General features: G+C 47.8%; 1 protein-coding gene across 9 annotated transcripts in view; it reads left to right on the top strand.

Moving 5' to 3' along the window:
- Positions 1-20,791, top strand: part of MIER3 (MIER family member 3) — a 242,296-nt gene that overhangs the window by 138,704 nt on the left and 82,801 nt on the right. For all 9 annotated transcript variants that reach the window (XM_085631370.1, XM_085631374.1, XM_085631376.1 and 6 more), the window contains one exon: positions 18,499-18,580. In XM_085631370.1, the coding sequence (XP_085487496.1) occupies positions 18,499-18,580 (82 nt within the window). The remainder of the gene's footprint in view (positions 1-18,498; positions 18,581-20,791) is intronic.

Here is a 20,791-nt window from a genome sequence, read left to right as displayed (position 1 = left end):
CTTACCCTTAAACCGCTAACTTCATTTTCCTCATAGGGTAACATTGACTGGCTTTTTCTTCAAAAATCTTCTAAGTGTGAACTTTTCAAAACTGCAAAAATTCACCAAAAATCAGCCAAGTGACAAAAACGAATTTACTCACCTGCTCCTAGGTGAGCTCCCAGTGCTGGATCTTGGTGCCCAGCCCTGACCCTGAAAAGTGTTCACAACTATACTTACCTCTAACTCATTATTCACCCATAGGAAACCATTGTCTGCTTTTCTGTGAAATTTCTTCTAAGTGTCTATTTTTGCAAATTTGAAATATTCTTTTAAAATCGTACCATTTCTGCAAACGAAATTACTTACCTGTTTTTGATAAGGACCCCAGTCCTGGGTCTAGGTACCCAGTCCTGGATTACTAAAGTAACGATAAAGTACTCTACCTGCAATTTGAATTTCTTGCCATAGAGATCCATTGAATGTTTTTCTTTGAAATATTTTCTAAGTGCTAACTTTTGAAATAGCTAAATATTATCTAAAAATCATTACAGTTATTAAGTCGACTTTCATCACGTGATTCTGAATACTGACCCAAGGCTGGTTCTAGGAGCCAGACCTGGAATTCCAAAAGTAATCTGAAAAGTAATTTATTACAAATAACCTGAATTTACCATTGAGCTCAATGCATTGTTATGTTTAGGAAATAGGATTGTTTATTGCAACCAACTGTGACTGTTTACACAAATTTATTGCTTAAGACAAAAGTATTTATATTCAACCTCTCATTCTGAGAAAGTATATTTTTACCCCCTTTGTGGTTCTAAAAATAAAACCAGCATATATTTTATATATATAAACCATTGGCCTAGAGTTCAGTTATTGAGTGTGTGAAACCATTTGCTGACTGAGTGTGTACAATAAATGCTTTACACTGTCCTCTGGTACTGCCTTACTGCTCGACCAAGCTACCACTTTTGAGAGTAAGGTCATACCTAACTTTGACCTCTATCAGCCTCTGGGGGATTGTGGACTCTGTACACCCTGTACCTATTAGGGAACAGTATATACAGAGCCACTTTCTCACAGGGGGCAATAGAACTAGTTCCTACCAACCAACAAAATATGGGGGTTTACTCCATATATTTTCTCATACCAAAACGGGACGACACGCTAAGGCCCATCCTAGACCTCAGGGCCCTCAACCTATATATACACTCAGACCATTTCCACATGGTCACACTCCAGCAGGTACTTCCACTGCTCTCCCAAAACGATTTCCTGGCCACTTTAGACCTCAAGGACGCCTATTTCCACATTCCTGTTCACACCGCTCACAGGAAGTTCCTCAGATTTGTAGTGGACGGCCAACACTATCAATTCAAAGTGCTCCCATTCAGAGTCACCACAGCACCACGAGTATTTACCAAGTGCCTAGCAGTAGTGGCAGTACACCTGTGGAGACAACACATCCATGTCTTTCCATACCTAGACGACTGGCTAATAAAAGCCAGCTCATACAACCAGTGTGTACAACACACGCACGCCACTATCCAGCTAGTTCACGAACTGGGATTCACAGCAAACCACGCAAAGTCCCATCTGCAACCGTCCCACATAAAACAATACCTCTGTGCCACCATAGACACCTTGTGATAAAGTGGCTCTGTATATACTGTTCCCAAATAGGTACAGGGTGTACAGAGTCCACAGTCCCCAGAGGTTTGGCAGAGGCTAAAGTTAGATATAACCTTACTCTCTAAAGTGGTAGCTTGGACGAACAGTAAGGCAGTATCAGAGGACAGTGTAAAGCATTTGTTGCACACACTCAGCCAGCAAATGGTCTCACACACTCAATAACTGAACTCTAGGCCAATGGTTTATATATAAAAAATATATGCTTGTTTTATTTTAGAACCAACAATAGGTATTACAATATAGTTTCTCAGAATGAGATGCTTTATATAAATACTTTTGCAATATGCAAATGACTTTTGTAGAAAGTTACAAGTGGTTGCAATAGGCAACACAATTTTAAACACAATAATGCATTGAGTTCAATGGAAGTTTCAAGTTATTTGCCACAGATTACTTTTAGGATTACTTTTGGAATTCCAGGACTGGATCCTAGATTCAGTCCTGGATCAGTACTTAGAATCAAGTGATAAAAGTCGACTTAATTACTGTGATGATATTTAGACAATATTTTGCTATTTTAAAAGTTGACACTTAGAAAATATTTCATAGAAAACAGTCAATGATTCCCTATGGAAGAAAATTCAAGTTGCAGGTATAGTATGTTCTTTGTACTTTTGTAATCCAGTACTTGGTACCTAGACTCAGTACTGGGACCTTTATCCAAAACAGGTAAGCAATTACGTATTCCGAAGTTATACAATTTTTAAAGAATATTTAAAGTTTGCAGAAATTGACACTTAGAAGAAATTTCACAGAAAAACAGTCAATGGTTTCCTATGGGAGAAAATTGGGTTACTGGTAAGTACAGTTGTAAGTATTTTTCAGAGTCAGTGCTGGGCACCAAGATCCAGCACTGGGAGCTCACCTAATAGCAGGTGAGTATTTTAGTTTTCGTTACTCAGCTGATTTTTGGTGAATATTTTAAGATTTGAATAGTCCACACTTCGAAGAAATTTCAGGAAAAAGACAGTCAATGTTACCCTATGAAGAAAATTGAGTTATCGGTTTAAAGGTAAGTACTCGACTGGCAGAGTTACGGTTCTGGGCATAGACTCAGGGGTCTCCCAGGGTCAGGTAGGTACAGTTGGTTTACCCTCAGCAGCACAAGGGCGGCCGGGTGCAGAGAGAGTTAGGCCCAATGTTATCCTATGAGAGGTAGGGGGGCCTTGGTTGGTGGCTGCTGACTAGCAGACCACGCGGCTGTGGGAGCTGGGCTCCTGGTCACTTACTCAGGGCAAGTGGGGAAGTAGGTAGGTGTAGAGATTGCACTGCCAGGGCGGCTGGGTGCAGGGTGCTTTTGAGCCTTTGGGCGCTCAATTGATTTCAATGGGAAATCTCCGGTTTAGAAAAAGACTGCAAGCTCGGGGACGAAGATTCTTCAGGTGCCACCACCACTTCGAGAGGTAAGTTGGGTAGTTGGAGGATAGGTAGGTACCCCGGGATTGGGCACAGGGGGCCGCGGGGCGCCGGGTGGTCTTTTGGTGTTGGGAAATCTTACCCTCTGTGAATCGCGGTTGGGGGGGCACCTGGTTCTGAGGCTGCAGGCTTCTTCAGGAGTGTCAAGGGAGGTCCTTGGGTGCCGGACTCGGGGTCACAGTCGCCGTGGGGTCGTCCTCGTGGTCTTTGTTCACTCCGGCACAGGCCAGGCTTGGCTGGTGCAGAGTGTGCTGGGTTCGCGGTTCCGGGCTGCTGCCAGGGATTAGAAGTAGATTTTGAGTTGAGCCTCTACTCATGGGAGTCCCAGGGGTTTAGAGTCAAAAGGTAGCCAGGTCCTCCGGGGTTTGTGAGGTTGCTGGCCACAAGAGATGCCGGGTTGGAGTAGGAGCAGGTTCGAGGGTCGACAGGCCGGTAGCGCGGGGGTCAAAGCAGTTGATGTCTTCCTCTTCTTAGCAGCTGCAGGGCAGGTCTTCTTTCTTCTCGCTCTTCTTCGGATTTCGGAATCTGGAATCTGGGGAAGGAAGGTTCAGGGTGCCCCTAAATACTAGATTTAGGGGCGTTACAAGTAGGTAAAGGGCAGGGACCAATGGGTCCCTGTCCTTGGGTGGGTACACCCCCTATCCTGCCTCTCTCCTGTGGGAGGGGGGCAGTAGCCTAATACTGATTGGGCAGGGCTCCCCATCTTCAAGATGGCGAGAGCCCGGGGATGTGCTTCACCTCTCCTCCCCACCTGAGGGGTGGGGTAGGCAGGCTGGCACATCCCCTGTCCTTATTTGGGTTTTCCGGCCAAGCTTCCCGCCAGTGTGGGGGGGTTGCAGTGGCCTGGGGAAGCTCACAGAGGCGGCATGCCTTTGAAGCTTCCTCTGCTCATCCTGGGGGAGGAGATTTAGCACTTCGCCCAGGATGTGCATTGTTGCAGACCCAGGAGAGCAGGGGCTCTCCTACCCAGGGGTCCAGCAACATGTCTGCTGTGTAGCAGCCTAGGCAGCCTCAGAACAGACGTGGATTGTAGGTTAGGTTTCAGGGGGCCTCTCTTAAGATGCCCTCTGTCGTGCTTGGTACATTAAATCCCACACTGGCATCAGTGTGGATTTAATGTGCTGAGCAGTTTGGTTCGGGGCATGTGGGCTGCTGAATTCATATCTGTGCATAGATCGCCGCCTAGTGTTGGGTCCGGATGTTTGCACGTTGTTGTCCTGGAAGAGTCTTCGAAGTATCACGAGATAGGTGACTCCTCCCCTGGACCACAGTGCGCATGGGCATCCTCTCCATCCTTAGATTGTTTTTTTCCGCCATTGGGTTCGGATGTGCTTATCTTAGCTCATGTTAGGGAAATTCAGATTAAGGCCAAAAGGCCTTTAGTTATCGTCGGTACTGTTCCCGTTAGGTATCGACTAGTTTCTTTAGTACTTTAGAACCTTTTTCCAGCTTTTCGGATCCGTTTGGTCCGAACATCGAACTTCCATCGACGATGGAATCGAGGACTCCATTCAAACTGTGTCCTTTATGCCACGCAAAATACCCACACATCGACGTCCACCCGGTATGCAACAAATGTCTCTCACCGGATCACGATGAGTCGAAATGTATGGCCTGTGCCCGATTCCGATCGAAGAAGACTCTCCGGAATCGACGGGCGGCGAGATTAGAAGCGCAGCAATCGGCGCCTGCCCCGGCCAACATCTTCAGCACCGAGGACGCCGAGAGCGTGGAAGAAGTACACTCCAGCCCCGCTTCCGAACATGACTCCCGATCGGAAGACGACGATGAGGTGCTTTTTCAAAGGGAAGAAGCCATCGACGGGGTAGGAGACTAAGATGAGGCCTTTGGGGCCGAAGAAGATCGCTCTAGCGAGGAGCTAGGCCCACCCGTCGATACGGAGGCCGACAAAATGCGTCGTCATAAGGCTCAGGTTGAGGGATCGCCTCCGGGCCTTACCCGAGATCAATCTCAAAGTTCTTCGGCCCCGCCTTCAGGCTCGGCCTCGAACATTCCGCACGAGCCATTATTACCGAAAACGACTGGCTTCCCTTCAACGAAACCGAAACCAATCGTCGCTCCAGTTACAACGAAACCAAAAGTGAAACTGGCTGTAATCGGCTTGAAGGCCTCGAAGCCCTCCACTCCTTCGACGCCAGCAAAGGCCATCGGCCCCGAACGCAGTAAAAGGGATTTCGGCGCCGAGCTCACTGCAGCGGATATCGGTGCCGACCCGAAGAAAAAGGCCCTCGGTCCCCACAAAGCGCCTCTGGCACCGAAGCCGTCGGCCACGACCACCAAAGTCAAAATGGCCGCTCCATCTGCGTCGACGTCTAAGACCGCGACGCACGCAAAGTCGTCGACTCCAACGACCGTCGATGCCTCTCTTCGGCTAGATGACCCCATGGCTCCAAAGCCGTCGACGCCTGCCTCCAAGGTGCCGACCGGTTCCAAAGAGCCTTCGGCGTTCTCCGTGCAACAGGTCGCTGCATCGTTGCAACGCATCAGGGATCGGGCGGCCCTCCGATCCACGTCGGGCCCCGACACGCACAAGGCTCCGAAAGCACCCTCGGCGCCGACCAACATCACGTTTGGCTTGCCGCCGTCCACGGCGCCGAAGATGTTCGAGATCCGAACACGTGTCCGACAGACACAGTCCCCGTCTCCTGGACAGGCAGATCTTGAGCCTTCACAGCCACAGTTCATCGACGCCTACACTGGTAGACTGATGCTCCGCAAGTGGAAAATCACGCCAGAGAGGGGTTTGGACTCCTACAGAATCCCTCTCAAGCACAAATTACCAGCAAGGTCGGAGCCACTGCTTCATGAATGCTTACAACCCTCCCTTCAGGATCCCCAGTCCTTTTCTCCTACGCCTTCAGAGACAGACGCAGTAGAGGACTATATGGGGGATGATACCACCTACCCTGGGGATGTCGATCCTGACGAGCATCTGCAATACCCAGATCAAGCATGGGATGACCCTACAGACTAGGGTACCGTACCAGATACCCATGACACGCAGCTTTACAGCACAAAGACATCTCCCACAGAGGACACTGCTGCCTTCAATGCCCTCATAGAACGGGCTGCTGCCAATAATGGAGTACAACTCCATTCTGACACAGTCGAAGACGACTTCTTGGTGGAGACTTTCGCCTCTTCCGAAAGAACTGTAAAAACTCTGCCCATGTTGAAAGGAGTTCTCAAACCTGCAAAAGACATTTTTAAGGAAACAACCAGGGCACGGGTGCTAAACCCCAGGATTGACAAAAAATACAAGCCTGCACCCGGAGACCCTATGTACATTAGGGGTCAGTTACCTTTGGACTCCATGGTAGTTGCTAACGCTCGCAAACGAGCCCATTCGCAGACAACAGGTGATGCTCCTCCCCCAGAAAAGGAGTCCAAAGTGCTGGAGACATCAGGCAAAAGGATTGCAGCGCAAGCAGCAAACATCTGGCGCATTGCCAACACACAGGCACTCCTGGCCCGTTATGATCGTTCCCACTACGACACACTAGAATCACTACTCCAACATTTGCCAGACGAATATACTGAGGCAGCGGAGCTCCTCATCAGAGAAGGACAACTCCTTACCAATGCATCCATCAAGTGCGCCCTGGATGCTGCCGACACAGCGGCGAGGGCAATCAACACAAGCGTCATGTTGAGACGACACGCATGGTTGAGAATCTCAGGCTTCAAGCCGGAGATTCAGAACAACATCTTAAATCAACCAGTCAACCCCGACTACTTATTCGGCCCTGAAGTTGACACTACCCTCGAGAATATTAAAAAAGACACTGACACTGCCAAATCAATGGGGGCTCTGCAGACGCAGCAGTTTCGCAGTGGCTCCTTTCGTCGCCCCGGGAATAGAGGAGCAGCTAGAGGTCAGGGGTCACAGCAGCAATACACTAAAGGGAACACACAGAGTACCTACGATAAAACCAACAGAGGTGGATATCGTGGCTCCAGCACCAAGGGCAGAGGACGTGGTTACGGTAATACCAGGTCCTCACCCAAAAACAAACAGTGACGCCCTCTCCCTTCCCCCCGACCACAGAACACCTGTTGGGGGGAGACTCCAGCGGTTCCTGTCCACGTGGAAAACCATCACCACAGACAGGTGGGTCAGGGACATTATCCAGCACAGTTACTGTCTCGAATTAACATCCACTCCACCCAACATACCGCCAAAGCACCGTCCTATGTCCGTAGAGCACTTGGCATTATTGCAGCAGGAAGTGCTAAGTATGCTGCAAAAAGGTGCAATAGAGGTCGTGCCCGTCGACCAGCAGGGGCCAGGGGTGTACTCTCTGTACTTCTTAATCCCAAAAAAGGACGGGTCGCTCAGACCTATACTAGACCTGAGACCCCTCAACCACTACATTCTCTCAGAGCATTTCCATATGCTCACCCTACAGCAGGTTCTCCCGCTGCTCAGTCAGGGAGACTTCCTAGCCACACTAGACCTCAAAGATGCGTATTTCCACATACCCATACACCCATCACACAGGAAATATCTCAGGTTCACTATTCAGGACCATCACTATCAATTCAAAGTTCTCCCCTTCGGAGTGACAACAGCACCAAGGGTTTTCACCAAGTGCCTGGCTACGGTGGCTGCACATCTACGGAGACAACACATTCACGTCTACCCTTACCTGGACGACTGGCTTGTTCAGGCAAAGTCAGCCCAGCAATGTGCCAGCCACATGTCCCTCACCATTCACCTTCTTCACAGTCTGGGATTCTCACTAAATTACCCAAAATCACATCTCCAACCCGCACACGTACGACAGTACCTGGGCGCAACCATAACCACTCTGGCAGCCACAGCTCAGCCAAATTTAGTGAGGATCAACAGCATGCAATTGCTGATCTCAAAGTTCAAACCTCAACACTCCCTTCCTGCGCGAGTGTTCATGCAGTTGATAGGCATGATGGCCTCCTGCATTTTCATAGTCCCGCACGCGAGACTACACATGCGCCCGCTTCAGGAGTGCTTGGCACGTCAATGGAATCAGGCTCACGGGCAATTAAAAGACCTAGTGTTGGTGAGCGGTCGGGCACACAACTCTCTGCATTGGTGGAATCCACAAAACCTTTGCAAGGGCCGACCGTTCCACAAGCCTGTTCCACAAATAATACTGACAGCGGACGCCTCTCTCCAGGGTTGGGGAGCTCATGTACTCACTTACACAGTGCAGGGACTATGGACAACACACCAAAAGAAGATGCACATCAACGTTCTGGAACTGATGGCAATCTTCCTAGCCATGAAGGCATTCAAAGTACACTTGTGCAACAAAGTCGTGTTGATCCGAACGGACAACATGACTGCCATGTACTACATACAGAAGCAGGGAGGAACACACTCTCCACAGTTGTCTCATCTGGCTCAGAGCATGTGGAAGTGGGCCATTCAGAGGAACATATTCCTCATGGCGGAACACCTCCCCGGCAAGGACAACCAGATGGCGGATCTGCTCAGCAGACACAGCCACCAGATGCACGAGTGGGAGCTACATCCGTCAGTACTCCAACCGTACTTCCAACAGTGGGGTCATCCAGAGATAGACCTATTCGCCACAAACGAGAACGCAAAATGCCAAAGCTTTGCCGCCAGGTTCCCACATCCGCAGTCACAGGGCAATGCGATATGGATGAACTGGTCCGGCAGATTTGCGTACGCTTTTCCCCCAGCGCCATTGATACCGCTAGTGGCACGCAAACTGCGACAACACTCACTGACCCTCATCCTAGTTGCTCCCACATGGGCGCGCCAACCATGGTACACCACCTTTCTAGAACTTTCCGTGGTGCCGCATCAAAGGCTGCGGATCAAACCCGCACTTTTAACGCAGAACCATGGCGAAATTCAGCACCCAGATCCGCAACAGCTGAACCTGGCAATCTGGCTCCTGAAGTCTTAGAGTTTGGCTACCTAAACCTGCCACCTGACTGTATGGATATCATCAAGGAGGCCAGAAGACCCACTACCAGAGCTTGCTATGCGGCTAAATGGAAGAGGTTTGTCATTTACTGCAACAACAATGACATTAACCCGCTAGACGCATCCATTCAAAACATCATCTGTTACCTCTTACACTTATACCGATGCAATCTGGCATACAATTCAATACGTATCCATTTAACCGCGATAGCAGCCTATCTTCAAAACAGGCAGCACCTCTCTTTATTCAGAGTGCCTGCCATCAAAGCCTTCCTGGAGGGACTCAAACGAGTAATTCCCCCAAGACAGCCACCGGCACCGGTGTGGAACCTCAATGTGGTCCTCACCAGATTAATGGGTCCACCCTTTGAACCTCTCCATTCATGTGAGATTCAATTCCTCACCTGGAAAGTAGCTTTCTTAGTGGCAATCACTTCGTTAGGAAGAGTTAGTGAACTCCAGGCGCTAACCATTCAAGAGCCATTCATACAGGTTCACGCAAACAGAGTTGTACTACGTACCAGCCCCAAATTCATGCCCAAAGAGATATTGCAGTTCCACATGAATCAAACTATTGAACTGCCTGTTTTCTTTCCAAGTCCACAAAATGTCGCAGAGAGAATGCTCCATACACTAGATGTAAAGAGGGCCCTCATGTACTATATAGACAGAACTAAGGACTTTAGGAAAACAAAACCACTTTTCGTTGCCTTTTCTCCACAACACAAGGGCAACGCCATCTCCAAAGCAGGGATAGCCAGAGGGATCGTTAAATGTATTCAAATTTGCTATCAAAAAGCTAAACGCACATTAACGATTCCCCCACGAGCCCCCTCAACACGAAAGTTAGGGGCTTCCATGGCTTTCCTAGGAAACATTCCTTTACAGGAAATCTGTAGAGCAGCCACATGGTCCACTATACATACATTTACCAAACACTACTGCGTAGATGTACACTCAAAACAGCAGGCAGCTGTAGGACAGGCTGTTCTCAAAACTCTTTTTCAGACTGCTGCAGCTGGCACTGGTAGCCGCCACTAATAGGAGGTACTGCTATGTATTCTATGCACAGATATGAATTCAGCAGCCCACATGCCTCGAACTGAATATGCTACTTACCAGTATGCATCTGTTCTTGGCATGTAGGGCTGCTGACATTCATATCGCCCACCCTCCTCCCCGGTGCCTGTAGCAGCTGCAGCTCTCACTTACTGTATAGCATGGTCATCACTTACTGTATCTACTCCATCACTGCCACAATGGCGAAAAACAATCTAAGGATGGAGAGGATGCCCATGCGCACTGTGGTCCAGGGGAGGAGTCACCTATCTCGTGATACTTCGAAGACTCTTCCAGGACAACAACGTGCAAACATCCGGACCCAACACTAGGCGGCGATCTATGCACAGATATGAATGTCAGCAGCCCTACATGCCAAGAACAGATGCATACTGGTAAGTAGCATATTCAATACCAAACTTCTCAGTCTTCAGTGCTGCCATTATGGTGCTGTGGAGTTCGTGTTTGACAAGCTCCCAGCACCATGTACTATTAAATGGTAGCACTGCACTTACAGGGCCCAGGAATGGACCTGGGTACTGTAGGGGCACAGGGCTCCTGCCTCTGTGCCCACACCACCGGCATAGGGCACCCAGCTAGAGGGATGGCTGATGTATGGCAGGGTAGTGTAGGTTGTGGGCATAGCACACAGGGATGTGTGCCATGTTGTCTCTCGGTTTTGTCTTGTACCCAGACACTCAGCCTGCCAGGGCAGTGTGTGTGTTAGGGTACAGGGCCTCTAAGGGTGGCACAATGAGTGCTGCAGCCCTTAGAGGCCTTCCCTGGTCACAAGGCCCTGGGTACCTAGGGTACCACTTACCAGGGCCTGACATGTGGCCAGGGTTTGCCAATTTGGTTTTGAGGTTTCTGTTTAGGGAAGGAACATAGGCCCTGGGCACCTGATTGGCAGGAGTCCAGGGCACACTCAGTCAAAGTACATTCAGCAATTCAGCAAAAAGTGGGGGCATACCGTGCAAGAAAGATGGCACTTTCTCACACACCTCAAGAGCGCTAGCCTACCCCAGTCCTGCCAGGATAGCAAGCATTCAGGCTCTACACGCCAAATTTCAGCCACAACACACTCTTCCAGCTCGAGTGTTCATGCAACTAATAGGAATGATGGCCTCTTGCATATTCATAGTACCTCATGCAAGACTCCATATGCGTCATCTCCAAGAGTGCTTGGCGCGCCAATGGAACCAGGCCCAGGGTCAATTGACAGATCTGGTGTTGGTAGACGGTCGTACCCATCGCTCTCTGCAGTGGTGGACCACCAAAAACCTTTCCAAAGGGTGACCGTTCCTGGACCCGGTTCCTCGGGTAGTACTAACAGCGGACGCATCGCTCTCTGGCTGGGGAGCTCACCTACTACATCACACCATGCAGGGCAGGTGGACACCTCAACAAAAGTTACTCCACATCAACCATCTGGAGTTACTAGCCATATTTTTAGCCCTAAAATCCTTTCAAACACAAATCTCAGGCAAGGCAGTCCTAGTCCGCACAACAACATGACAGCCATGTACTATATACAAAAACAAGGCGGCACACACTTTCCCCAGCTCTCTCAGCTAACACAGAGTATATGGAGATGGGCCATACCCCAAAAAATCTATCTCCTAGCCCAACATGTCCCAGGAGTCCAAAACACTATAGCCGATCTCCTGAGCAGATAAACTCAACAGATCCACGAGTGGGAACTCCATCCACAAGTTCTTCACCCATACTTTCAAATGTGGGGGCATCCACAGATAGACCTCTTCGCCACCCATGAAAACGCCAAATGCCCAAGCTTCGCCGCAAGGTATCCACACCCATTGTCCAAAGGCAATGCGATATGGATGAACTGGTCAGGCAGATTCCCGTACGCTTTTCCACCTCTACCACTCATTCCATTAGTGGTGTGCAAACTACAACAACATTCCCTCACACTAATCCTAGTAGCTCCAACTTGGGCCAGGCAACCGTGGTACACCACACTGCTGGAACTATCCGTAGTACCGCACCAAAAGTTACACCTCTCGCCACACCTCTTAACCCAGAACCATGGAGAGATCAGGCACCCAGACCCAGCTCAACTCAACCTTGCGATCTGGCTCCTGAAATCCTAGAATTTGGTTATCTAAATCGCCCCCCAGACTGTATGATTGTCATTTGAGAAGCTCGACGACCAACCACTAGAGCTTGCTACGCAGCCAAGTGGAAACGCATTGTGATCTATTGTCACAACAATTACGTCAATCCCCTAGATGTGTCAATTCAACACATCATAGGCTATTTACTACACCTACAAAGATGCAATCTAGCCTACACGTCTATTAGATTGCACCTTGCAGCCATAGCAGCTTATCTACAAAACGGCCAACATCTATCACTCTTTAGAGTACCTGCCATAAAAGCCTTCATGGAAGGCCTCAAAAGAATAATTCCCCCCAGAGTGCCACCCTCACCTGTGTGGAACCTAAACATCGTTCTCACGAGACTAATGGGGCCTCCCTTTGAACCTCTACACTAATGAGAACTTCAATTCCTAACATGGAAAACTGCTTTTCTTGTAGCCATCACTTCCCTCTGAAGGGTCGGTGAGATACAAGCACTCACCATTCAAGAACCTTTTCTGCAAATGCACCATAACAAGGTTTTTCTCCGCTCTAATCGAAAATTCCTCCCTAAAGTCATTTCTCCCTTTCACCTAAACCAATCTGTGTAACTACCCGTATTCTTCTCACAGCCACAGACCGTTGCAGAAAGAGCTCTCCACACACTAGATGCCAAACGAGCCTTACTCTACTACATTAAGAGAACACAACCCTTTCGTAAGACCAAACAACTGTTCGTTTCCTTCTCACCACCACATAAAGGCAACCTCATCTCCAAATTGGGGATAGCTAGGTGGATTGTCAAATGCATTCAGATTTGCTACCACAGAGCAAAACGCACGCTATCTGTTCCCCCTAAAGCCCACTCTACACGCAAGATAGGGGCTTCCATGGCATTCTTTGGGAACATCCCCTTAGAAGGTATCTGCAAAGCAGCTACATGGTCAACGCCGCACACTTTCACTAAACACTATTGTGTAGATGTACAAACTAAGCAACAAGCTAGTGTGGGCCAGGCTGTACTCAGAACATTGTTTCAAGCCACTGCAACAGATACTGGTGGTCGCCGCTAAGGATGGGTACTGCTATATAATCTATGCACAAGTGTGTAATCTGCAGCTCATATGCCTCGAACGGCAAATGCTACTTACCAGTATGCATCTGTTCTTGGCATGTAGAGCTGCAGATCTACACACGCCCACCTGCCTCCCCAGCTACCTTTATCTGTTCCAGTTTCTCATATTTAGATGCAACACACATGGGCATCTTCACTGTTTACTACTACGCTCCATCATTTCCCTGCTGGCGAAAAACAATCTGAGGATGGAGCCGAAGCCCATGCGCAATACGATCCAAAGGAGGAGTCGCATACCTCGTGACTTCCAAAGACTTTCCAAGAGGAAAAACAACTGCAAACATCCGGGCCCAACACCAGATGGCGATCTATGCACAAGTGTGTAGATCTGCAGCTCTACATGCCAAGAACAGATGCATACTGGTAAGTAGCATTTGCCTTTCTCCATAGGGTAACATTGACTGGTGTCTTCTGAAATTTCTTCTAAGTGTGGAGTTTTCAAAACCTAAAATATTCACCAAAAATCAGCCGAGTAACAAAAACGAAAATACTCACCTGCTAGTAGGTGAGCTCACAGTGCTGGATCTTGGTGCCCAGCACTGACCCTGAAAAATATTCACAACCGTACTTACCAGTAACCCAATTTTCTTCTATAGGAAACCATTGACTGTTTTTCTGTGAAATTTCTTCTAAGTGTCGATTTCTGCAAACTTTAATTATTCCTTAAAAATCGTCTAAATTGTGAAAACGTAATTACTTACCTGTTTTGGATAAAGGTCCCAGTACTGAGTCTAGGCACCCAGTACTGGATTACAAAAGTAACGAGAACATACTATACCTGCAACTTGAATTTTCTTCCATAGGGAATCATTGACTGTTTTCTATGAAATATTTTTTAACCCCTTCCCTGCTCATGACGGAACCGTTCCGTCATGAGCCACGGTTGGCGTGTGCTCATGACGGAACGGTTCCGTCATGACAATCCTGTTGGCGGCCGCTCCGCCTGCGCGGCGCTGTTTCCCCGCCTGTGCGAGGGGACAACGCAAATGGGCGGAGTCATGACGGAACCGTTCCGTCATGAGCACAGCTCAACTGTGGCTCATGACGGAGCGGCTCCGTCATGAGCACAGGCCCGCCGCGCTGCCCCCCTGCCCCCCCCCCAGCGCTGCAGCGGAATGTCCGCAGCAGCGAAGGGGTTAAGTGTCAACTTTTAAAATAGCAAAATATTGTCTAAAATTCATAACAGTAACTAAGTCGACTTTTATCATGTGTCCTAGAGTTCAGTTATTGAGTGTGTGAGACCATTTGCTGACTGTGTGCAACAAATGCTTTACACTGTCCTCTGATACTGCCTTACTGCTCAACCAAGCTACCACTTTAGAGAGTAAGGTTATATCTAACTTTAGCCTCTGTCAAACCTCTGGGGACTGGGGACTCTGTACACCCTGTACCTATTTGGGAACAGTATATACAGAGCCATTTTCTCACATCTGTGCACACTATACCTCTCTTTGGTATAGTATATACAGAGCCAGCTTCTTACAACACTTACAAGAGTTCTCAAGGAAATGCAGTCAATGCAATCCTATGGAAGAAAATGAAGTTATCGGTTCACAGGTAAGTACTTTGTTGAGGGAGTTGATATTCTGGGGTCAGCACCAGGGTTCCCCCAACGTCAAGGATGCACTGTTCAAGCACCCTCAGCGGGACTAGGGCGGTCGGGTGCAGAGTTCTGAGGTCCATTGTTATCCAATGGGGGATATGGGTGCTCCGGTTGGTGGCTGCTCACAAGCAGGCCACAAGGAGGTTGTGGGAGCAAAGCTCCTGGTGTTAGGCTCAGGGCAAAGGGGGATCTGATTTAGCACACAAGGTGCACCCCCAGTGGCAGCCAGATGCAGGGTGCCCTGTTTTCAATAGGGATTGCCAGTTTTGTTTTTTAGCTGCAGGCTCGGTCCAGGAAGTCTTCCAGGAGGAACCAACAGCTGGGCAGGTAAGTTGGAGGGCTCGGGACGTAGGTGCACCTCTGGTTCTCTTCTCCAGGGTGGCTGGATGCAGGGGGGTCTTTTGAGGTCAGATTTCACCTTACGGGTCTACCGGCGTTTGGGAGGGTTCTCCGTGCGGAGACTGCAGGCGGCGTCTGGGAGTCCTGGAGGGGTCAACCCACGGTGGACTCGGACTCTGGTGCTCTGGGTGACCTCGCTGGGACCGGTGGACCACTTGGATTCGGGATGTTGGCGTCGGGTGCACTGGTGGTTCTAGGAATCGGGTTTCTTTGTCCTCAGCATGCTCAGTCTGTCGTTGGAGATTCTTTTGAACAGATCTGTTGTTCACAGGAGATCCAGTCTTTGTTGAAGGAATCAGTCCTCCTAGGGTTCTGGAGGTTGCTGGCTACAGGACAAGGCGACTTTTGGCACAGGATCTCTGAAAACTGCAGATGGGCCGGTAGCACTCAGTTCTCCTCTGCTGGGCGTCTTCTTTCATCCTCCTTCGTAGGTTGCGGGAATCTGTCTTCTTGGTTCAGGGCTGCCACCTAAATACTGAATTTAGGAGGTGTTTTAGGGGTTTCGAGGTCAGTAGGCAATGGGCTACCCACCTTAGGGTGACTACACCCTTGGTGTACTCCAAAGGCTCATTGGCTTCCTTCCACCAAGATCTTGGGGCTCCAAGTAGCCCCAACCTCAAGCACCTCCAGTGACCAAGATCTTTGTCCTCCCCGCATCACTTGCACAATGGGCCTGCAACTTTGGTGAGCTGCTCGAGGTCCTCTTGCGACTTTATTCTCTTCAACAGAGATCTTCGAGCTCCAAGAAGTTTCTGCCTCAAGCAACTCATGCAGCCAAGATCTTCGCCTGCACCGCATCCTCTGCACCGTGGACCCTCATCCTTTGGTGAGCTGCTCGAGGTCCTCTTGCGACTTCTGTGTCTACTGCCCGTGGGTCCTCTTGAGGGTGTTTTTAGGCGCCAGTGCGCTACCCTGCTTGCTTGGGGGCTGCTCTGACTTACCTGCTCGTGATGAGTCACTTGGACCTTGCTGGTCCCGTCATTGCACCTTTTTCACATACTACATTGATGCCGTTGCCAAGGCTTGTTGGTGCTTCTGATGGACACGACGCCCCTGGCTCTTGACATCCGACATGGGACAGCTCGTAAACTGCTCCTGGTCTTCCTTAGCGTTGCCTGCTCCGCACAGCTGCAACTTCAAGGGCACAGTTAACTCTCTTGCATCTCCGACATCGGTGGGCATTCGTCTTCTGTCCCTCCTGGTCACTCCTGAGAGGCATAGACTCTGTCCCCTCTGCTTGCAGGTACCTCTCATATTGAATCCACCTTTGGGTTCCACCAGACTTTTACCTTCTTTGCCAGGGACATCTTCACTGAAGTCCTCCATTGTGGTCTACGGCGGTTTCCTGCGTCAGTTTGCACCTATGCATCCGGCTTCCCTGGTGTAGGTATGCTGGTTCCTGGGATATCCACGGGTGGGGTGACTCTCCAACCTGCCATTTTCCACAAGGTTTCTTCAAGGTCTGCTGGGAAAAGTCCTTCCTTTTTAAAACTACAACAGCCACTTACCCATTGACTTTTATTGAGTCCGTGTTTCCACTCTGCATACGTCCTCCGCGGTGTTCCTGGGTACTTACCTTGGTTGGTTATTTGGGTCCCCGACTCTTCTACATCTTCTGGGTTCAGTCTCGACTTAGGTCGTGGTTCGCATTCCACTATTTTAGTACATGATTTGGTCTCCTCCTGGGGACTACTGTGTATTTGTGCTACTTACGTGTTCTATTGTCAAAGTATTGTAGGAATTGTGGTTATATCTCAGGGTAGGAGATATTGCAATGTGTTGGTGAGTGTTTATAATAAATACACAATTTTATAACTACACTGTGTGGTTCTTTTTCACTCAACCTACGCCATAAGATTAAGTACTGGTAAAACAAGCTGCTTTACACCTTCTGGACTAAGCCTGAAGGCTGCTCTCAACAGCTACCACTTGGAGAGCTTTCTAAGATTGTCTAAAACCACTAAAATGACCATAAGGGTTGTTTGGATTAGTGCAGGGCACTACACTTACATAATTGTGCACCTTATACTAAGCCAGTCTCCGAAACGGTCCATATATAGTGTTCCTTCAGATCCCTCACTAACCTTCCTCGTCCCCTGATAAATTAATGATTAGATTAAGATCACAGCCTATGCAGAAGTGCTGTTTTTGTCACCGTTGATGTTCTCTTATATCCTTCCTGCATGCCTCAATAGACATTCAGAAAGTGCCAGGAAATGACACCAGTGTCATTGGTGCCTAATGTACTCTTGATTTGGTCACATCTGCCTGGCAGACAACTTGCTATTGGGGGGTAAAACTTTTCCTTACCAGTCTGGCATCTGGAGGAATATTGTTACAGAAGGTAAGTAATTGTATCTTCTAATTATATTGCATTAGTCTAGTGTCCAAGGGTCACCTGTGTTAAAAACTAACCAGACAGTAAAATGCGCAGTAATCGCTGACTATTCCAGGATCCAAGAAAGCCTCTATTGACCACTCCATTACTCAGTCTGATATATCACAACCAAGAAGCCTGGCCATCTGATCATTGCTACCAGTTGACCATCAAGACAACCAAGTGCCAAATGTGGCAGTTCTTTGTTGTATTCTGGAAGACTTGGACAACAAGATAAAAAAAGGTCCTTCACCAGGATTTGTTAATTAGATTGAAACGGCATTGTGGCCTGGAGCAACACTGTAAAAAGCACCTCTACAGAATACTAACCATAGAATAGATATTAACCCCTTTTAAACTTCCATACAGGGATAGATATGAGTGGCTGAAAAAAGATTTACATGAATAGGGACTTAAAATGCTGAAAACTATGAAAAGTCGTATTTAACGATGACGATTGCTGTGTTTTCGTTTAAATCTTTTCACACTTAGGCAAAGTATGAAATGAAAGCGCAAGTCAAATTTGAGTTGGGTAAATGAGTATTCTGAATGTTTTGGGGATAGTTGTGGGATCAATTGTCAATTTTGGGGAAAAGTTTATTGATGAATTCAGTACTGACTGGCTGATAAGGGTAGTAGCAACTGAGTGATATTCCTGAGTAATGTATTTCATCGTCATTATTGACTTGCTCTGAAACTTTTGTCATAGATTTGTGCTTAATTTTAAGGTTTTATTACAGTGTTTATTTTCTTTTTTTATTCATCTTGCAGGCTCTCTACGAACTTTTTAAGTGTAGCTTCAATGTAAAGGAAGCAATTCAGAGGTATTGCTGCAGTGGAAGGACTCTACCTGGTAATAAGCTTCTTACCTTCAAATATTCCACTTTTATGCCTTGCTGTCATTTGATCATATCTGAAATAAGTGTGTTTATGACCAGACTCCCACTGTACAGAAGCATTGTAGCATTTTAAGAACGTTATCAGGCCTTTGTTTGCAAACTTGAAGCACAGTGGTTTTTGATATCTTGCATACGAACACTGACATTAGTGTTCAACTAATTAATGGGATGGAAAACCTACAGCATGCTTTGCGACCCTGACTTGTTTGTTGTACTGGATTATCCATGTGCTTTATGTCCATTGAATATCAGGATTATTGTTCAATTGTAGTTGGCTTTCCAGAAATCAGACGGTTGTTTCACCTTTTTGCCTGATATTGATGCTCTTTGACTAAATGTGCCCTGGGTTCCTGCCAACCAGGTACACAGGGGCTATGTTTTTTCCCCTAAATCTGTATTGTTGAACACTAACATTGGCAACTCTCTGGCCACATGTAAGTCCCTTGGAAAACGCACCAAGGGCACTATGATCAGGGAAGGCCTCAAAGGGCTGCAGCCCATTTTGTGCCACTCTTGGAGGCACTGTACCCGGGGACACAAACACACACAGACACACACACAGACGCACACACTCTCTCTCACTCTCGTTGTGGTGCAGAACAAAGTGCAGAGGTGACGTGGCACACATCCCTGTGTGCCATGCCTGCAACTCACTGCCTATGCAGGGCTCGACAAATCCGCTCGCATTTGCGAGGGAGAATTAATGAGGACGAGCTATTTTTAGGTCCTACTCGCCCTTTCTGGCGAGTAGGAAGAGAAACTAACTTTTGTCCTCTCTCTGTGAAAACGAAGCAAAAGTGACAAGATAACAATATTTAAAGGCATTTTTATTGCTCACAAAGGGAATGAGCAATAAAGATGCCTTAAATATTGTTATCTTGTCACTTTTGCTTCGGAAACGGAGGTCAAGTAGGTTGAAGTGAGGTCGAGGGGATTTTCCAAGGCACTAGACCTGCAGGACTAGTACAATTTTTCGAGCCCTGCTATGGCATAGGTCAGCCACTCCTCTAGCTGGGTGCACTATGCCACTGGTGTGGGTACAGGTGCATGAGCCCATTCTTAGATATTGTAAGTGCAGTAAAGCAATAAAGAGTGATTTGGGAGTTTGTCATTTCGAACTCCACAGCTCCGTAATGGCTTTGCTGAAAACTGGGAAGTTTGATAGCAAACTTCTCAGCACATTAAACCCACACTGATGCAGGGGGGGATTTAATGAAAAATGCACTCAGAGGGCATCTTAGAGATGCCACCTGAAAAACAACCCTTAGTGTCTGGGCTCTGGCTACGCACCAGCTGCCACCCGCAGACATGTTTCTGGACCCCTGGGTCGAGACCCTCCCGCTCTCGGGGTCCTGAAACAAAGCACATCCTGGGCAGATGTGCCAAGCGTCCTGCCCCAGTATGGGCAGGTTCCACGAAGAAGAAGCTTCAAAGGCTTGCCGCTTTTGTAACTCACACACTCAAGAACTGAACTCTAGGCCAATGGTTTGTATAAAAATATATGGTTGTTTTATTTTAGAACCAACGATAGGTATCAAAATATACTTTCTCAGAATGAGATGCTTTAGTTAAATACTAATGCAATAGTTAGTTTGTTGCAATAGGCAACACAATTTCAAACACAATAATACATTGAGCTAAAAGAAATTTCAAGTTAAATGCAATTGATTACTTTTAGGATTACTATTCTAACTCCAGGACTGGATCTTAGATTCAGTCCTGGGACAGTTCCTCGAAACAGGTGAGTAAATACGATTTAGTTACTGTTGTGATTTTTAAGCAATATTTTGATATTTTAAAAGTTGACACTTAGAAACCTTTCCTAATGAAATCACCAATGTTATCCTATCGGAGGAAATTCACTTAGCAGGTAAGTGGGGTTATTGTTACTTTTTCTAGCTCAGTGTTGGATCCTGGATCCAGCACTAGTGTGCCACCTGTAAGCAGTTGAGAGAAAGTGTTTAGGTTATACAGGCGATTTTTAACGAATATTTGTAAGTTTGCAAAATCGCCAAACTTTTTCAGCAAAAATTAGGCAATGTTATCCTATGGAAGGAAATTCAAGTTGCAGGTAAAGTATGTTCTCGTTACTTTCGTAATCCAGTGCTGGGCTCCTAGGCTCAGTACTGGGACATCTATCTAAAACAGGTAAGTAATTAAGTTTT

Source organism: Triturus cristatus, chromosome 2_1 (assembly GCF_964204655.1).
Source record: "Triturus cristatus chromosome 2_1, aTriCri1.1, whole genome shotgun sequence".
Taxonomy (NCBI): domain Eukaryota; kingdom Metazoa; phylum Chordata; class Amphibia; order Caudata; family Salamandridae; genus Triturus; species Triturus cristatus.
Note: the sequence above shows the minus strand (reverse complement) of the source record. Positions and strands in the feature narration are given on the sequence as shown.